This window comes from Limanda limanda, chromosome 1, assembly GCF_963576545.1.
Source record: "Limanda limanda chromosome 1, fLimLim1.1, whole genome shotgun sequence".
NCBI lineage: Eukaryota > Metazoa > Chordata > Actinopteri > Pleuronectiformes > Pleuronectidae > Limanda > Limanda limanda.
Window position 1 is genome coordinate 5,405,975 of NC_083636.1, and position 18,969 is coordinate 5,424,943.

Sequence of the window (18,969 nt, forward strand, 5' to 3'; positions counted from 1 at the left end):
TCCCTGCCTCCCCCCCCTCTCCCATTGAGAGGCGCTGCCCCGTGCTATAATTAATCACAGGGCCCGGGCCATCAGTGTGCAACATGAATAGACCACCGCCGCTGTCTAATGACCGGGGGTCTGGCCGAGCTGAATGAAGTGTGTTCATCTCATGGTGACCTAGAACAGGAGTTAAACAGGCGTTAGTAATGGGCCTTCAATCAGAGGAGGAGGGCTCTTCTCTTAAGGAGAGAGTGGGGGGGGTTGAGGATGCTATCACTCACTGATCCCGAGGGGGGGGGGGAGTAACTTTACTTTGAATTGTTTGTATTTTTATTTCTGGAAGGCTCATTTACCCTCCGTGCATTCATTTGAATAAAGGTTTCAGTTTCTCATATTCTGCTGAAGCACAACGAGAGAACGTCGCTGTTACTTAGACGTTAATTAGCTGATGATTCATCGCCATGCCAACGGTTGAGGCTGGTTTCTTTTCCTCAGTCTCTTAAAAAAAAAAAAAAAAAAAGTGGGGCACTTGACTTGAGTAACTCATTTCCATGCTCACGAGTTCCCAATTTCCCCTCCGTTGTCACGCTAGCAGAATAATGAAAAATTGAAAGGCAAATTTTTTCGGCTCCCTCTCGCCCCCCCCCCCCCATCTTCAAGTGATGAAAATTTCATAGGACAGTATGCAAGCCTGGCATTCCTCTAAGTTGGGATGATCGACCACATCGGTGCAGCTCCGTGATTGGCTGGGAGTGACGACAGCATTTTTTTGCGTCTGGCAAAAGATATACTCAAAGATCCAGTAACTTTTTAAAAAACAAAAAACCTCCTCTAACATTCGCACGGACTCCTTTCTGTCCGAGCGTGTTTGCGTCACAACTCCGAGAGCAGAGGACGACGCCCCCTTTCCAGTGGATCTGTGGGAAATCCCCAGGTGGACTTTCAAGTCCCGTTCATACACGAAGGTTAATGTGGTTTCATCACAGGTCACGCCGGGCTCCTCCTCCATTGTGGCCCGGGCGACATGCTAAACGCTGCTCGGTAACACGAACACACTAAGTATAGTAATGCGATGCCGGAAGGATTGTTGCAGGAAAGTGTGTAAAGCTCCTCTCTCTCTCTCTCTCTCTCTCTCTCTCTCTCTCTCTCTCTCTCTCTCTCTCTCTCTCTCTCTCTCTCTCTCTCTCTCTCTCTCTCTCCTGTCATCTGTGCAGACAGAGGCAGAGAAACCAGGTCAGTGTAAACACACGGCTAAGATCGTCATACAACATTCATGAGGCTTGTCGTGTTTAACGAGAACCCTGGGACTTGTGACTCGGCCGTGGCGTACACGTCGAAGCCCCCCCTTTTTGTTTTCCTTTGTTTTGGCTCCGGTTGCCCTTTTGCAAATGATTTAGCGAAGTCTGTTTATGTGTGGGTTTCTTTTTTTGGGGGGGGAGAGGAGGAAGCACGGCTCACGGAAGAAACTGTCGCGTTGGGCTGCGGCGTCCACGTCTCCCACGGAGATCAGATGCTGAAATATTCATAAGATGCCTGTTTTCTCTTTCTCTTTCCCCTGCAAGAAAGAGAAAAAGAGAGAGAGAGAGACTACTTCCAGTTTTCAAAAACAGTGTAGGCTTTGTGTCTGGAAGTTTTCTTTTTTCATATTTCAGCTGCATTAGTGTGATACTCTGCAGTCAGCTTGAGGTTCAAACCGCAGGGAGGAGGAGGAGGAGGAGGAGGAGGAGGTGGAGGAGGAGGACGGGAGAGTCTCTGGTCCGCACGGTGTAAAAAAAAAGGAAGAGTGTGAGTGGAGGGATGTTTTCTCCTTCATCTTGAACTGATCTTCTCCCGAGAGCTGCAGTTGATGTCGGGATCCTCCGGGCTTTTAGCAATCGATCGGTGGGATTTGGGCGAAAAGTGGAAGTTGGTGGAGAAGTTGCTTGAGTGTTTTTTGTCAAAGTCTCGGAGTTCACTCAGGGACACTTTGCAATTTAAGGATGTTTACTTGATTTGAATTTATGCACAGACGCATGTGAGGAAATCCTTTGTTTACTGATAAACATGTCAGGGGTACGTACTCCTGGGAGGAGGGTACATTACTGGATTGTCAGTGTTGTTTAAGATTTCCTTCCCCTCCCTGCACAGAGGGATTTACATCGCACTGAGTCAGACTGTATGTGTGGTGCATTAGTATTCCACCACTGCTGGTGAACTCCCCCTGGGTTAAAAAAACACTGTTCCCCAATCTGATGCATCGGGACAGTTAAGGACAGACAGTCCTTGTGTTTGAACTGGTGCTGAAGCTGCTGCTGCACACACAAATCATTATCTATACAGGAAAAAGTTCTAATATTCCACAGTGGAGCTCGTATTTAGGACACTAGGCTCCTACTTCTTTTATTTTTGTAGTATTCGGGAAAGCTGAAGATATAATTCAGCACAGCTAGACTAACATCACAGATGGAAATGGTAATAAAAGTTCTCAGAAAACATGTTTGGACGCTAATTAGACAAAATATCGGATGTCTCCAGATCCCCGTGGCTGTAACATCCATCCTGAGCCGTTTCATGCTCGTGTTTCCTCGAGGCGTCTGTTTCCTAAGTACGTCTAATGAAGGGAAATCGATAAAGGAAGCGTTTCTAAATTCACCTGATGTTTTCTTTTATGGGGCAATTAGTCAGTGTTTTGCTATTTTTGGTTCTGAATTGACAAGCGATCATTAATCAGATTCCAGTGAAATTCTCTCACACACAGAACTTCTGACCTTTTATAACGAACATTAAACACACAGCCCATGAATTTATATGAATTCCCGATGGAGAACTAGTTCTTACTTGAGTTTGAGTCTCTGGAGAACGGCAACACAACCATTATTTCAAGAGTAAACATTAATAATCATTACACACAATCATTTGCAGATTGTTTTCACGAAGCCTGGTCTGGTGATTGTCTCACTCAGTGTTGACGTGTCAGTAGATTGTCGGGTGGGCGTCTCCAGCTCCACTCGCTGATTTGTGCGTTTGCTAAACGCTCCCAGAAGAAAGCGTCCGCTGAGTGAAAGTTGTTTTTCCAACCGGCCGCTCTCTGCAGGTATTTCCTCCTCGAGCTGGGACGAACTCCCAGTTTGTTTTGTCTTTCCCACTCGCGCCTCTTCAGACATTATTCACAGAGCTCATGTTAGTATGAGTTGTAAAAAGGAGGAGGAGGGGAAGGGGGGTGGTGTTCGGTTGCTCAACATGACACCTCTTGCCAAGAGCGACAAAAAATAAAAAACAAAGACTCCCATTCATTTCCAATGCTTTACCTGGATCTCTAACTTCCACGCTGGTGTCTGCTTGTCTCTCTGCTTCCTCACAGCCCAACGACCCAGTGACAAACATCTGTCAAGCGGCCGATAAACAACTCTTCACCCTGGTGGAGTGGGCCAAGAGGATCCCGCACTTCTCCGAGCTGCCGCTGGACGACCAGGTCATCCTCCTACGAGCAGGTCCGTCAAGAAATACTCAAATAAGTTGTAAGACTTGTGTGTTATCCACAAACAATGAGAGAAATGAATACAAGGTACAAGATTGGTTTTAAATGTGGATAAAACACAGAATTTCCCTTCAAATAATGTTTATTCATCTTAAAAACATTGATTTATCTTGGTTGACACGTGTGTTTTAGTTTTATGATCCTGCACATCAGGAAAAAAGCAGTTTAGCCGATAAATTTAATGTTCTATGAGATGATGATCTTTTAAGAATGAGAGATATGAAGTCTTCTTTTTAGAATAGGATAAAAACACCTAGTTTCCCTTCAAAAGAAACATCTGGAAAATATTGATTTTTCTTTTTGTTTAAGTTATATGATCAGAAAAAAAGCTTTTTAGCTGACGAATTAAATGTTCTATGAGAAAACAAACAGCATCTCCGTCTGTATCCGGGTAGAAGAATCTGAGCAGAGACCAATCCGGTGAATAAACTCTCTTGGTCCTACGAGCAGGTCTGTCAAGAAAGACTCAAATAAGTTATAACAATGATGATGATCTTTTAAGAATGAAAGATATGAAGATTTATTTTTTAAATAGGATAAAAACACCTAGTTTCCCTTCAAATAATGTAAAAATAAATAGAAACTGGTAGAAGATTTGTTTATAATGTGGATAAAACACAGAGTTTCCCTTCAAATAATGTATATTCATCTTAAAAACATTGAATTATGTTGGTTGACATGTGTGTTTTAGTTTTATGATCCTGCACATCAGGAAAAAAGCAGTTTAGCCGAGGAAGACTTAAATAAGTTATAACAATGATGATGATCTTTTAAGAATGAGAGATATGAAAATTTATTTTTTAAATAGGATAAAAACACCTAGTTTCCCTTCAAATATTGTAAAAATAAATAGAAACTCATCTGGAAAACATTGATTTTTCTTTTTGTTTTAGTTATAGGATCAGAAAAAAAGCTTTTTAGCTGATAAATAAAATGTTATACGAGAAAACAAACAGCATCTCCGTCTGTATCCGGGTAGAAGAATCTGAGCGGAGACCAATTTGGTGAATAAACTCTCTTGGTCCTACGAGCAGGTCCGTCAAGAAAGACTCAAATAAGTTATAACAATGATGATGATCTTTTAAGAATAAGAGATATTAAGTTTTCTTTGTAGAATAGGATAAAAAAACCTAGTTTCACTTCAAATAATGTAAAAATAAATAGAAACTGGTAGAAGATTAGTTTATAATGTGGATAAAACACAGAGTTTCCCTTCAAATAATGTATATTCATCTTAAAAACATTGAATTATGTTGGTTGACGTGTGTTTTAGTTATATGATCCTGCACATCAGGAAAAAAGCAGTTTAGCCGAGGAAGACTTAAATAAGTTATAACAAGGATGATGATCTTTTAAAAATGAGAAATATGAAGATTTATTTTTTAAATAGGATAAAAACACCTATTTTCCCTTCAAATAATGCAAATATAAATAGAAACTCATCTGGAAAACATTGATTTTTCTTTTTGTTTTAGTTATATGATCAGAAAAAAAGCATTTTTACTGATAAATTTAAAGTTCTACGAGAAAACAAACAGCTTCTCCGTCTGTATCCGGGTAGAAGAATCTGAGCAAAGACCAATTCTGTGAATAAACTCTCTTGGTCCTACGAGCAGGTCCGTCAAGAAATACTCAAATAAGTTATAACAATGATGATGATCTTTTAAGAATGAGAGATATGAAGATTTTTTTGTAGAATATGATAAAAACACCTAGTTTCCCTTCAAATAATGTAAAAATAAATAGAAACTGGTAGAAGATTTGTTTATAATGTGGATAAAACACAGAGTTTCCCTTCAAATAATGCATATTCATCTTAAAAACATTGAATTATGTTGGTTGACATGTGTGTTTTAGTTTTATGATCCTGCACATCAGGAAAAAAGCAGTTTAGCCGAGGAAGACTTAAATAAGTTATAACAATGATGATGATCTTTTAAGAATGAGAGATATGAAGTTTTCTTTGTTAAATAGGATAAAAACACCTAGTTTCCCTTCAAATATTGTAAAAATAAATAGAAACTCATCTGGAAAACATTGATTTTTCTTTTTGTTTTAGTTATAGGATCAGAAAAACGCATTTTAGCCAATAAATTAAATGTTCTACTAGAAAACAAACATCATCTCCGTCTGTATCCGGGTAGAAGAACTCTCGTGGTCACGTGACACGAGCGTCAGACCCACCAAGGTCAGAGCAGCTCACTGTGTGTGTTTCCACCGTTTGTGGAAAAGCAAGTTAAAGCGCTCAGGATCACAGATGCAGTAATGTAAAGCAGCGAGTGAATCATCCGTCACCTCTGGTTCATTCACCCACATCACACGCAGGAGAGAAAGGTCGTCTGGGTTCAACACATTGAACCTTGTTGTCTGCCTGTCGCCCCAAATTACACCATTATATTCTAAATCCACCTCCGGGAGGAAAGCAAAAAAATAACACACACCCATCCCTGAATAATAAAAAAACAAACATACCCTGCTATCATTTCCTATCTTTGGGTCATACACTGATGGAGAGACTTCAGCAGAGCAAGGAGAGAGAGAGAGAGAGAGAGAGAGAGAGACGTTATTCCGAGGAGCTCTCCTCTTCCTCGGCTCTCAGGTTTTTCCTCTATAAATAACCGCTTTAGTTCTGCTGTATCACAGATAAAAGCATCTCAACTCCGGGGAGAGGAGGCAAGTGTTGCCAGGCAGAACAGTTAAAGGAGCCCTGTCACTCACAGGGGGGGGCTGGGGGCGGGGCCTTGTGTTCTCCGCCGCCGCTCGCCGTGTCAGGCCCCTGCTTTGGTCACGTCAAGTCCCGGCGTCTTCATCGCGATGGCAGCCGCGGTTCATCCCGTTACCACGCCTGTCCCTCAGCAGCCATGACTCGAATGTCTCAGTAACGATCCGGTTGGCGGCGCCGGAGAGAGAGAGAGCTGCACGCTTCTTCTACCGCGCCGCCTAATTGATTCGTCCAAATTCCCCCCCCACCACCACCACCACCCTTTGTTGTCACTTTCATTTTGCCTGAATGCTGCCGTGAACTTCTGTACACTGGGATTTGCTTCTTCTCTTTTCTCTGTTCCTCATGCTTTTTCCCGTCTCTCCCTCCCTCAGGTTGGAATGAGCTCCTCATTGCATCGTTCTCGCACCGGTCGATAGCGGTGAAAGACGGGATCCTGTTGGCGACCGGGCTGCACGTGCACCGCAACAGCGCCCACAGCGCCGGAGTGGGCGCCATCTTCGACAGGTCATTATTATCACCACCGTGTATTTCACATTCCTGCACTTCGGAAGAAAAACCGTGAATTCAAATGCAAACTGTGGGCGCCGCCGACTGAAGGCTCATTCATTCGCGGGACGTTTCATTTGGTTTGTGAGCACGTCTCAGACGGGTGGAGCCGAGCCGTCCTAGATCGTGACGACAGCGTAGCCGATAGTTCATCCACGGGACACGAGGAGTACGCTCCAACAGGGGCGGAGCTTTTTGAGGACACGGTTTTCGAGTTGCTAGGAAACAACCGCCGTCTACGTGATGCTACTTTGCTCCGATCGCAGAGACAAACTGCTGCTTTCGGCTCTTTCTTAAGAGGAAGATTATTCCCCCATCGACATTTTTGTTGTCGTTAGAAACTCTCGACTTAAAATCATTTATAAGACGTATCCGGTTTTGTACGTAAATGCAGCATAAATGAGCCTTAAAGTCTAATAATTGATTTTATCATTATTAATGTCTTATTACTGATCATTAAAGGATAAAAAATGACTTAATTATTACAAATCTCTACTTATAAAAGAAAAGCTGTTTGTCCTTTTATGTATTTTACAAGTGGTGATTAAAGGTTTCTGCCTTTTTCAATCAATCATCAAGGTTTTGGTCATGAAGGTTTTTTTTAGTCAGATGTTCCAATACTAATGATGAAGATATAGCTGAAAATCTGTGAATTCGTAAAACTATGAACCTTCATCTTGTCCCCAGAAATCACTTCTATAACATTAATCACTTCTATTCAGGGTTAGAAGCATCTTACTGTCAAAACATGGTATATAAGTTATATTATTATCCTTTATCAGAACATCTCCAGTTACAATATCAAAACCTTTATTATAGAGTGTTTAAAGTTCTACTGCTTGTGACCTGAAATATAACGCCTCGTCTGAAACGAAAGGCAAAGCAGCACAGGAGCAATCGATCGCCTCTTATTAAATATGTACAGATATGTGCATCAGTGGTCACACACAGAAACACACATACACACATGTGTGTCACAGTGATGGAAGGTGCGTTCAGGAACAACGCCGGTGTCAACTTAGGACAGGAAGCTCTCTGACAAACTGAAAACTCACTTGTGTCTGAAATACAAAGTTTGGAAAGTTATAAAAAGACAGAAGCAAACTGAGAGACGTGTCAGTAACAGGTGGCGTCATCACATCCTCTCCCGCTGCAGCCTATCTCTGCGTATCTGCCTCTTCCTCTTCCTCTTCCTCTTCCTCTTCCTCTTCCTCTTCCTCTTCCTCTTCCTCTTCCTCTTCCTCTTCCTCTTCATCTCCGCTCTCGCTCTCGCTCTCCTCTCCCCTCTCCCCTCTCTCCTCTCTCCTCTCTCCTCTCTCCTCTCCCATCTCCCATCTCCTATCTCCTATCTCCTATCTCCTATCTCCTATCTCCTATCTCCTATCTCCTCTCTCCTCTCTCCTCTCTCCTCTCTCCTCTCTCCTCTCTCCCCTCTCCTCTCCCTCTTCTCTCCTCCTCTCTCCCCTCTCCCCTCTCCCCTCTCCCCTCTCCCCCTCTCCCCTCTCCCCTCTCCCCTCTCCCCTCTCCCCTCTCCCATCTCCTCTCTCCCCTCTCCTCCCTCCTCTCTCCTCTCTCCTCTCTCCTCTCTCCTCTCTCCTATCTCCTATCTCCTATCTCCTCTCTCCTCTCTCCTCTTTCCTATCTCCTATCTCCTATCCCTCTCTCCTCTCTCCTCTCTCCTCTCTCCTCTCTCCTTCTCTCTCTCTCCTCTCTCCCTCTCTCCTCTCCTCTCCCTCTCTCCTCTCCTCTCCATCTCCCTCTCTCCTCTCTCCTCTCTCCTCTCCTCCCCTCTCCTCCCCTCTTCCCCTCCTCTCTCCCCTCCTCCTCTCTCCCTCTCCCCTCTCCCCTCTCCCCCTCCCCTCCCTCTCTCCCCTCTCCCCTCTCCCTCTCCCCTCTCCCCTCCCCTCTCCCCTCTCCCCTCTCCCATCTCCTTCTCTCCCCTCCTCCTCCTCTCTCCTCTCTCCTCTCTCCTCTCTCCTCTCTCCTCTCTCCTATCTCCTATCTCCTATCTCCTCTCTCCTCTCTCCTCTCTCCTCTCTCCTCTCTCCTCTCTCCTCTCTCCTCTCTCCTCTCTCCTCTCTCCTCTCTCCTCTCCTCTCTCCTCTCCTTCTCTTCCTCTCTCTCTCCTCTCCCCTCTCCCATCTCCCATCTCCTCCCTCCTCCCTCCTTTCTCCTCTCTCCTCTCTCCTATCTCCTATCTCCTATCTCCTATCTCCTATCTCCTATCTCCTATCTCCTATCTCCTATCTCCTCTCTCCTCTCTCCTCTTTCCTATCTCCTATCTCCTATCTCCTCTCTCCTCTCTCCTCTCTCCTCTCTCCTCTCTCCTTTCTCTCCTCTCTCCTCTCTCTCCCCTCTATCCTCTCTCCTCTCTCCTCTCTCCTCTCTCATCTACTCTTCCTCTCTCCTCTCTCATCTACTCTTCCTCTCTCCTCTCTCCTCTCTCCTCTCTCCTCTCTCCTCTCTCCTCTCTCCCCTCTCCTCTCTCCTCTCTCCTATCTCTCCCCTCTATCCTCTCTCCTCTCTCATCTACTCTTCCTCTCTCCTCTCTCATCTACTCTTCCTCTCTCATCTACTCTTCCTCTCTCCTCTCTCCTCTCTCCTCTCTCCTCTCTCCTCTCACCTTTCTCTCCTCTCTCCTCTCTCCTCTCTCCTCTCTCTCCTCTCTCTCCCCTCTATCCTCTCTCCTCTCTCCTCTCTCATCTACTCTTCCTCTCTCCTCTCTCCTCTCTCCTCTCTCCTCTCTCCTCTCTCCTCTCTCCTCTCTCCTCTCTCCTCTCTCCTCTCTCCCCTCTCCTCTCTCCTCTCTCCTATCTCTCCTCTCTCTCCTCTCTCTCCTCTCTCCTCTCTCCTCTCTCCTCTCTCCTCTCCCCTCTCTCGCCTCCAGGACGTTTTCCATCTCTGCGTGAACTGTGGCGAGCATTAAGATACAGAGGAGTGATAATGTTCCTTTATCTACTCCCTCTCTCTCTTCTCCATTCAAATGAAGAGCCCGATTAGCTTAAACACTTGAGTCTTCTCTTTTCCTTTTTCTCTCTCTCTATCTCTCTCTTTCTTTCCTTTTCTCCAGGCCTGTTGTTCTTCCTCTGAGCCAAATTGAATTAGAATGAGCAACGGGCCACAATTTACTTTACTATCTGAGAGAGGAGGAGGGGTTGGGGGGGGGGGAACGGAGGTAGAGGGGAAGTACAGAGCGCCGGGGAGAGGGTGTGACCGAGTCAAAGAGGGGTGAGGAGTTCGAGCGCCGACACGCCCCCCCCCGTCCGCCCTCCCAGTGATGTCACACGCAGACAGTGGGAGTACTGGTGTTATATTACAGCGTGTGTTTACTCTGCGGCTTTCCCTTTATGAAAACCATGTACTAAATATAATTACTCTGCAGCCTTGTAAACTTTTCCACTGATCTAACTGTGCCCATGTGGGCTGGGAGTACACTGTGTGTGTCTGTGTGTGTGCGTGTGTGTGTGTGCATGTGTGTTATTTGTCTTTTAATAGATCTGAGCTGGATCGCAGTTAAAACACATTTTTAATGTCTCTGTCTCGATCTGGTTAAAGAAATGTACCAATTAGACGCAAATGGTTTCCTGTGATCTCGACTTCTCTGGCACTTGTTTGGTTCTGTGATACAACATGAAAACAGGCCGGTAGCCAGTACAGGATTCAAAACACACATTTTCTTCTGTCTGACTCCAAATGAGCTGAATCTCTGAGTGTTGTTGTGTTTTCTCCCGTCTTCCCTGCAGAGTGCTCACGGAGCTGGTGTCTAAGATGAGGGACATGCAGATGGATAAGACAGAACTGGGGTGCCTTCGAGCTATCGTCCTTTTCAATCCAGGTAACTATCACTGAACAGTGTGTGTGCTTTCATTCGCTGTGGTGTTAAAACACTGTGTGTACATACCACAGATCCGTGTTTTATTCTCCTCTAAAAGCACAAGAATCAGCAGGTAAACACAAAACAACACAAGGATCTTTGTGAGCTGTAGCTCAGTTATAATGAGGTAAAAACAGATGATATGACCAAGAATAGAATATGACTCATTAAGCCTAAAGTGATCCTCAACACAAGCTCTGGATATATACGGAGAATCAAACAGTCTCCTCCCAGAAGGCTTGAAGTAGGACTTTAAGAAAAGTGTTGCTTCCTCTTGTGAGTATGTTTTAAAAAATCGAATCCCAGGAGGAGAAAGAAAAGGACCTGAAACATCTGCAGTAACATGTGGACCTTTGTTAAACAAAGACCTCGTCCACTGCAGATACTTTCAGAGATCCTCAGGAGCCGGACGCTGGAGAAGCTCCTCAGGTTTTGCATCGTGCTGACTCAGCTTGACCTCATTAGTGTAACATGAGAAGTGGGAACTGGAGTTTTGACTCGGCTTTGTTTTTCTTTGAGCCTAAATTTGGATTTGTTTTGACGGAACTGACACTTGTTTGTGAAAACTGACTCGGCACTGAGGTCAACTCAAAGGTCGGAACATGTTTTGATCTGGATTCTAGGCTGTTAGAGGTCTTGAATACAAATAGTAAATATTAGGTCTTTATTATGTTTTTATCATTTAACGCCGCTTCCCTTGAGCTTTATTAGCAGATTCATAGTTTTTAATATCTCTGTGTTTCGTAGTTCTTTTTAAACAATATTAGATTTGAGCTCGCTGTATAATAATAACTTTATTTATATAGCACTAAACAAAAACAAGTTTAGAAGTGCTTCACAAACATAGAAACAGAAAAATTATATTCACAAAGAAAAAAGAGATCTAGCTAAAAGTCATATTATTCTTTTATTCTATATCTTCTTTATTTCATTATCATTCCTCATTTAAGTTTAATGAACTTGTTTAAACCTGCAGAATCCCTGTAAAAACACACAATAAAAGCAGGTAAAGTACATTTTGATTTGTAACTGACGAATGAAGCTATAGAAATTATATGTTTTGGTTATTTTATTATGTCACTTCTCATTTTGTGTGGAATTTTCATCCAGAAACAGCTCAAAGAAAGTGGGTTCCGAGGCCAAAGGGCTAAAGAGACCCTCAGTCCTCTCCTTTCCCACACTGAAATATACAAATATTACATATTAGGTCATATTTTGTTATGTTCATTTAACGCTGCTTCCTTTGAGCTTTATTAGTAGTTTCATAGTTTTTAATATCTCTGTCAGGCATAGTTCTTTTTAAACAATATTAGATTTTAGAACATGCTGTATAATAACAATAACTTTATATATAGCACTAAACAAAAAACAGTTTACAAAGTGCTTAACAAACATAGAAACAGGAAATATACATATAAATAAATAACAAATCTACATGTAGGTAAAAGCCATACCTTTTATTGTTGTTTTAATTTCATCAAGTCTTAATAATGAACTTGTTAAAACCTGCAGAATCCATGTAAAAGCACAAAATAAAAGCAGGTAAAGTACATGAATGAAGCTATTGAAATGACATTCTTATTTGATGATATCACTTCTCTTTTCGTGTGGAATTTTCATCCAGAAAAACAGGCCGAAGAAAATGTCCCTTCACTCTTGCTGTCACTCTGAGGCCAAAGGGCTAAAGAGACCCTCAGTCCTCTGCTTTCCCACACTGTGTGATCCAGTGCAGCCATCGACAACAAGTGGTCATTCACTGTCGACCCGACTGCGTAAAAAGCTTTTGTTCCTGAGAAATGTTAACCGCTGACGTGTTTGTGTTGTTAATCGAAGATGAGTCGTCCGCTGAGGCCTAAATTAGCGCCGCTTTGAATTCACGCTCCTAATTGGACGAACCCAGAATGTGGCGACACACGTCCGCGGCGAGCCCAAGAGGTCAAAGATCATCCTGTAAGCGAGTCCTGCGAGGTGCCCTTCAGCAAGGCACTGGATCATACCAGCGTGAAGAGGAGTCTTTCTATAACTTCCTACAGACGGGATAGAGATTGTTGTTGTTGTTGTTGTTGTTGTTGTTGTTGTTTTAATCTTAGTTTTGTGTTTCTCCAACAGACTCGAAAGGTTTGTCGAACCCAGGTGAGGTCGAAGCCCTGAGAGAGAAAGTCTACGCGTCGTTAGAGGCCTACTGCAAACAGAAGTACCCGGAGCAGCCCGGCAGGTAAGAGGACCAACACAGAGACGGTCCGGAGCAGAACCAGAACCTGAGCAGAACCAGAGCCTGAGCAGAACCAGAACCTGAACAGAACCAGAGCCTGAGCAGAAACAGAACCAGAGCAGAACCAGACTCTTAGGAGAACTAGAACCTGCACAGAACCAGACTCTGAGCAGAACCAGACTCTAAGCAGAACCAGAACCTGAGCAGAACCAGACCCTGAGCAGAACCAGACTCTGAGGAGAACTAGACTCTGAGCAGAACCAGACCCTGAGCTGAACCAGACCCTGAGCAGAACCACAACCAGAGTAGAACCAGAACCTGAGCAGACCTAGACCCTGAACAGAACCAGACCCTGAGCAGAACCACAACCAGAGTAGAACCAGAACCTGCACAGACCTAGACCCTGAGCAGAACTAGACTCTGAGCAGAACCAGAACTTGAGCAGAACCATTGATCCACACAGGGAGACTTGTGGATGAGAGGAGGTAAATGAAGTATTCATCGTGATGTAATCTAGCTCCAATCAAAATAATCAGCTTAATCAATATCAGATTGTAAATGTCAGATTGTGTGAATTAAACTCCTGTCAAATTTAATAAAACTCTTCAATTCCCCTTTTAAATTCATGAGACAAAAGAAACAAGCGGTCGACTTTATTTTCACCTTTTTAAGCAGAATATTTTAATTAAAATGAGTTTTTTAAAGGTCTGAATTAAATAGAGTCGTCCTCGTGCAGGAACATTTTGTTCTGAATGTTTCTCCGTCAGGTCGGCTGTTAGTCACCAGACTCTCCGCTCTGTGCAAACCTGCCGGTGAATTGATTATTTCAGCCTGATGAACGCCAGCTGTTCCTGAGGAGTTTGTTGGCGAGTTTCATTCACAGAAATGTTAACGAAGCATAAATGAAACAGAGAGAAGGTCACGCTGGGCTATTTAAAGTCAGCAGATAAAAACAGAAGATATATTTAACAAGGTCAGGAGTCAGAGTCGATGAATTCTAACAATAACAAAATGTTTTAAATTTTAAATCGATCAATATTGTCCCTGAGTGTCTGTACACATCTGGATTGACAGATTTTATGACTTTATATAAAGATGAACTACTTGTCTCCCGTTGTACAAAAATAAAACTGAAATATCCTGAATACAAGAGCTGCAGCATTGAGGCTCCGCCCATACACGCTATCGACCAATCACGAGTCAGTCTCAGCTGTCAATCATGATGTTTCATCCAGTTTTTAGAAATTAAAACCAGACTTAGAGGAAACATAAACAAACATGTGTGATAAGAACCAAAAAATTACAGACACCATCTAACACGGTTTTTCTATGTTCCATCCACTCACATGGAGGAGGCGTGGCTTCTACATTGTAGCCAATCATAGTTTCTATTTGTACATCGGAGAAATCTCTAAGCATGATTCTCTTAAATAACATGTATGTGGCACTTGAAAATGTATTTGTTCAACATGTGGCAGCTGCACATCACAGTGAACATCATGCAGTGTGTGTCCGTGTTGTGTAGTTTGTGTAGTTTGTAGAGTTGTGGAACCGTCTCCTTCCGTCCCGTCTCACTTTGTCTCTCGTGTTGTGACAGGTTCGCCAAGCTGTTGCTACGGTTACCGGCGCTGCGCTCCATCGGCCTCAAGTGTCTGGAGCACCTGTTCTTCTTCAAGCTCATCGGGGACACGCCCATCGACACCTTCCTCATGGAGATGCTAGAAGCGCCGCATCAGATGACATAATGGCGCCGATGGTCGAGCCATCCCCCCGCCCGCCCTCTCCTCCTCCTTCTCCTCCTCCTCCCCCTGCCTCACCCACCACCATCCCCCCCCCGGACCAGGAGTAGGGTTCCTCCTCTTCTCTTTTTTAAGAATCCCATCTCCAACGAGGGACGGATAACGTGACTATTTTGGATTCTGGAGAACCTGTCTCCTCCTCCTCCTCCGTCGTTTTCAAAACAATGATACCGTCACGTCTGCGGGTCTGTTTTATACTTTGTAAAAATTATTATAAATAAGAAAAATATATATATGGAAATAAAAAAATCACACGACAAACACGAGTGTCATCATCGGAGGACTGAAAGGAGGACGGAGAGAAGAGGAGGAAGACAAAGTATTGAGCCATCGTTTTCATCTTTGAGGAGAAGAAGCAGAGACCATCAGATTCTAACTGTGTGGGGGGGGGGGTAAACTGTGATGATGTCACATTTGGACACTCAGCGCTGTGATCGGGACAATCGTGGACCGGGAGAGACTCGGGACACTTGAGCCCTCTCTGGACTCAGGGCGGGACTAACTCCGGGGGGGGAGGGGCCTGACTCGACTGAACACATCAGGTCTTGCACTAGCTGTTAATTTTCTTTTTGTTGTTATTTTTTCTCTCAGTGTGAGCGTTCTGGAAGTGGAGGCGGGTCAACAGGACTGCAAGTGTTCAAAAAAACAAACCTCAGGTCTCTGCCCCGATTCCAACCAGTACAACCATGTCTTACTCTGTTAGCACTGTGCAGCATCGGGAGGGCGGGGGGGACGGGGGGACGCGTCCGTCCAACAATCAGCCGTTCGGTCCAACGTCCCGATCGATGAAGCTCGTTACGTACAATCTGCACTGTTCAATCTGCACATAGGAAAAAAACACGCCGGCTGCTCAGGAGCTTCGGTGGAAGAAGCTCTGGAAACCGGCCGGTGCAGAAACCCGGAGAAACTCGTTTTCACCGAAATCTGACCACGACAAACTGACACGGCTGGGAAACCATTGAGCTCGCCGGTCTCATTCCATCGGCCGCTTCGAGCTCCTTCTCCTCCGTCGCTCGTCCGACCTCCATTTCACACGAGAAGCTCGGCTCTCACCATTCAACACTTCCACCCTCAGAACTCAGCTCCTTCATACAAACCTCATATTTACTTGTACAGAAAGTTACAACCATTCACAGTATTGACGTTGTGTTCAGTTTTCAGTTTTAAACAACAACCATGCACACAGATTACCTCTGTTTCATCCTCGGACCTTCACCTTCGTCGTTTCACCGCTTGCAGGAGGCGGCGGGAGAGAGAGAGAGAGAGTGTTGTTGTTGTTGCAGCAGAGCCATCTTTGTTTTTTTATTTTTGTTTTGTTTATTTTGTTTCTTACGTGGCACTTAACCTCATGACAGCGGAGTCGGGTTCCGAGTCGGAGAGCTGACGTCGACGCAATTGACCTCCGGGGGCGGAGCTTGGCCCGGGGCCCAATCAGGAACGCCCCCCCCCGGTCCTCGTCCTCCTCCTCCTCGGAGGGGACACGCACAGTCGCTCTCTCTGCACTTCTCTGGACAAACCAAGTGTTATTCAAGATGAACTGAAATTTTTGAAAAAAAGGAAAATGTCTCCATGTCGTGTATAAATATGCTTTACGCCCATACTCTGCTTTTTTCATTTCCTCTGCTTGTTCTTTTTCTTTTCAACGCTGCAGCTGCTGCAAATCTATGCATCCAGTGCATTTCCAAAGATTGTCCACAGAGCGGCTGCATGTTCGTACGGCCGAGTCCTTTTAGAGCGTGTGTGTGAGATGTGGGTCCACGAGGACGGGAATAGAAAAATGTAGTGCAGGATGTTCCACACGATTCAGATAATCTGGTGTTTTCAGCCTTAAGTGATGTCATTGCAAACAAACAGCGAGTAACCCTCAGTTTTAATGGAACAGTGGAGTTTAAGGGCACGTTTAGATAATAGAAGAGTAAAGGATTAAGATTTGCTTCTGTTTTTCCCACTTTCCCATCAGTTCATGGCGTGAGCGAGTGTATGGAGTCTTGAGAGCGCCGCGTCTATAATCAAAATAGCAAAATATAACTGAAAAACCTAAAAAATTAATCAGATTTGCTATTTCATTTAAACTCCAAAGCCAAAAAGCTAAATTTTCCAATTAAATATTCGACTTTTTCTTAATTAAATAATAATCCAATTTAAAAATCGAATCACAATAACAAAACTTAATAATCGTCATTATTCCACGTGCCTGATATTTTCTATCAAGTTTTGTTCGCTGCTTTAGCGTCGATACTTTCATTAAATGGCCGCTTTCATTTAAAGCAGTTAAAGCGTCACGTTAAAGTCAAGTGAAGCTGTGATTGGCCAGTTCTCGCCCCCAAGTTTATTACAGTTATTTCCCACAATTTGTCAACTTCACGAATCTCAAATAAAGTCGAAATACAGAAGGTTTGGAAAAAGACCACCCTCAGGATTCTATGGCGGCCCGGACCATAAGGGCCCGTTACTCCTCCTCTGAGAAACTGATCCCCAGACGTCCGATGAACTTTTTCCTTATGAAGGAAAAGAAAAGAAACAACAGAGAAAGCTCGGAGCCGGTTCAGATGGCAGCTTTGAAATGTCAGATAGTGTCGGCTTCAAGCGGGATTACGACCTTTTACCTTCAGTCTCTGAGCAGTTTGGACAGGAGAGAGAGAGATAGAGAAAGAGGTGGCCAGGATTCAAGGAGCTGTGAGCGCCCTCTAGTGGAAGAGAAGCGGCGCTGCAACATTACTTGAATACTTTCCCAGTGTTATTATCACCGATGTTGTTCTGGATCAGACAAACCGAAAAAAAAAGTAGCAATAACTTGTGGCTCGTTGTTTTTATTCTGAATCGACAGTTTAAAAAATAAAATGGATGGTCTGTGTTATGACTTATTATCCAGGTGACAGTATTGACTGCCAGCTCCAGCTCAGTTTACAGTATTTATATTCTGGGGAAATGATTATTGTTTGTTTAAAGAAAATAAGCAGTTTGGTGAAAAGAGCTTTTTTTCTTCTTCTGTGAGACCAGTTAAGATTTGTACCTTTTAGAGAAAAGCAGATTTTAATGAGAAGCACTCAGGAGATCCCAGGCCTCCGCCAAGGCCGAGCCGTCCCATCACATTCTGCATAACTGATCTCATAATGTTAAAGAAAGTGAAAACACACATTCCTGGATCTGGCCCCTGATTGGAAACAGCACTAATATTGAAGGGGTTCTTCCCTGAACCATATTGCATCCTTGTTTTTTAGAATAAAGGACAAGATGGAGAATATCTCTTGTACTTTTGAAGCTCTTTATGCACAATTTAAGTTACCAACTACCGGCAGATGTGAGGGACATAACTTCAGTTGTGCTTTGGCCACTGATCAACGATACAGGCCGAACCTGAGAACACGCTGAGGCTTAAAGGTGAATCTTAAGTTTCATGGAAATCAAAAACAAACTAAATCCTTGGCGGAGGGAATCGAGAAAAAGCCAGTTTTTGTTTTCCGACCTGACTCGAAGAAGAATCTCCTCGTGCTCTTTGTTGTGATGCAGTGTCCTGCTCTGACTTCACTGTGACCGGTGACCACAGGTATCTAAAGCCATAACGACGTGGGAGCTCAACTCCCTTTTGCAGGAAAACGGACGGACAAGGATCTTCTCCGACGACGAGACACAGAAACGATCGCCCACAAGAATGCTTTATAACATAAAGCTATATTTTGTTAATATGTATATGTGTATATATTTATAAATATATATCAACAGATCTGTTGATTGGGAGAGAGAGAGAGGGGAGGGAGAGTGTGTTTCAGACCAAACTGCTCGGCGCCGGGTTTACTTCAACTCAGTTTCACAATGTTATTTCTCCACAAATATCTGAGAGGGTGTGTTGTTCTTTGCTTCTCGACCTCGAGTTTATTAAAAATTTTAAATCTTGATCAACCAGCAGCTCTGAACTCAAAAGGAACCAGCTCCTCAGCAGTTTGTTGGGACCTCAAAGAGAAAAAAAACAATAGAGAAAAACAAAACAAAAAAAAAAGGTTTAAAAGTCTTTAAAAAACCCTCTGAAATGTGTGTTGCTTGGCAATTCAATGTTCAAACAGTGTAATCAGGAAAAGCTGAGCTCGTGACACAATCACTGCTTCTTCGTTGCATAGGCGGTAAAAATGTTCAAGTAAAAAAAAGTGAAAAGAAAAAAAAAACACTTGGAAAAAAGATCTATTTTTGTACAAAGGTAATTTTATCCCTCGCTTCTGTGCTCTGTTCTTTGCCTTTTCTTCTGTGGGCTGTTGTATACGTTGTGGAAAAAGCTTATTGGACGAAGGCAAGAGAACTTTTTCTGGTGGAAGACGAGAG

At 43.7% G+C, this 18,969-nt stretch overlaps 1 protein-coding gene across 3 annotated transcripts in view; it reads left to right on the forward strand.

Annotated features, from left to right (window-relative positions):
- The window catches only part of rxraa (retinoid X receptor, alpha a), a 107,671-nt gene extending 93,017 nt beyond the window's left edge, over window positions 1-14,654 (forward strand). For all 3 annotated transcript variants that reach the window (XM_061072533.1, XM_061072547.1, XM_061072539.1), the window contains exons 7-11: window positions 3,323-3,452; window positions 6,596-6,728; window positions 10,514-10,605; window positions 12,754-12,859; window positions 14,454-14,654. In XM_061072533.1, the coding sequence (XP_060928516.1) occupies window positions 3,323-3,452; window positions 6,596-6,728; window positions 10,514-10,605; window positions 12,754-12,859; window positions 14,454-14,601 (609 nt within the window). In that variant the 3' untranslated portion in view covers window positions 14,602-14,654. The remainder of the gene's footprint in view (window positions 1-3,322; window positions 3,453-6,595; window positions 6,729-10,513; window positions 10,606-12,753; window positions 12,860-14,453) is intronic.
- Window positions 14,655-18,969: the final 4,315 nt, after the last annotated feature.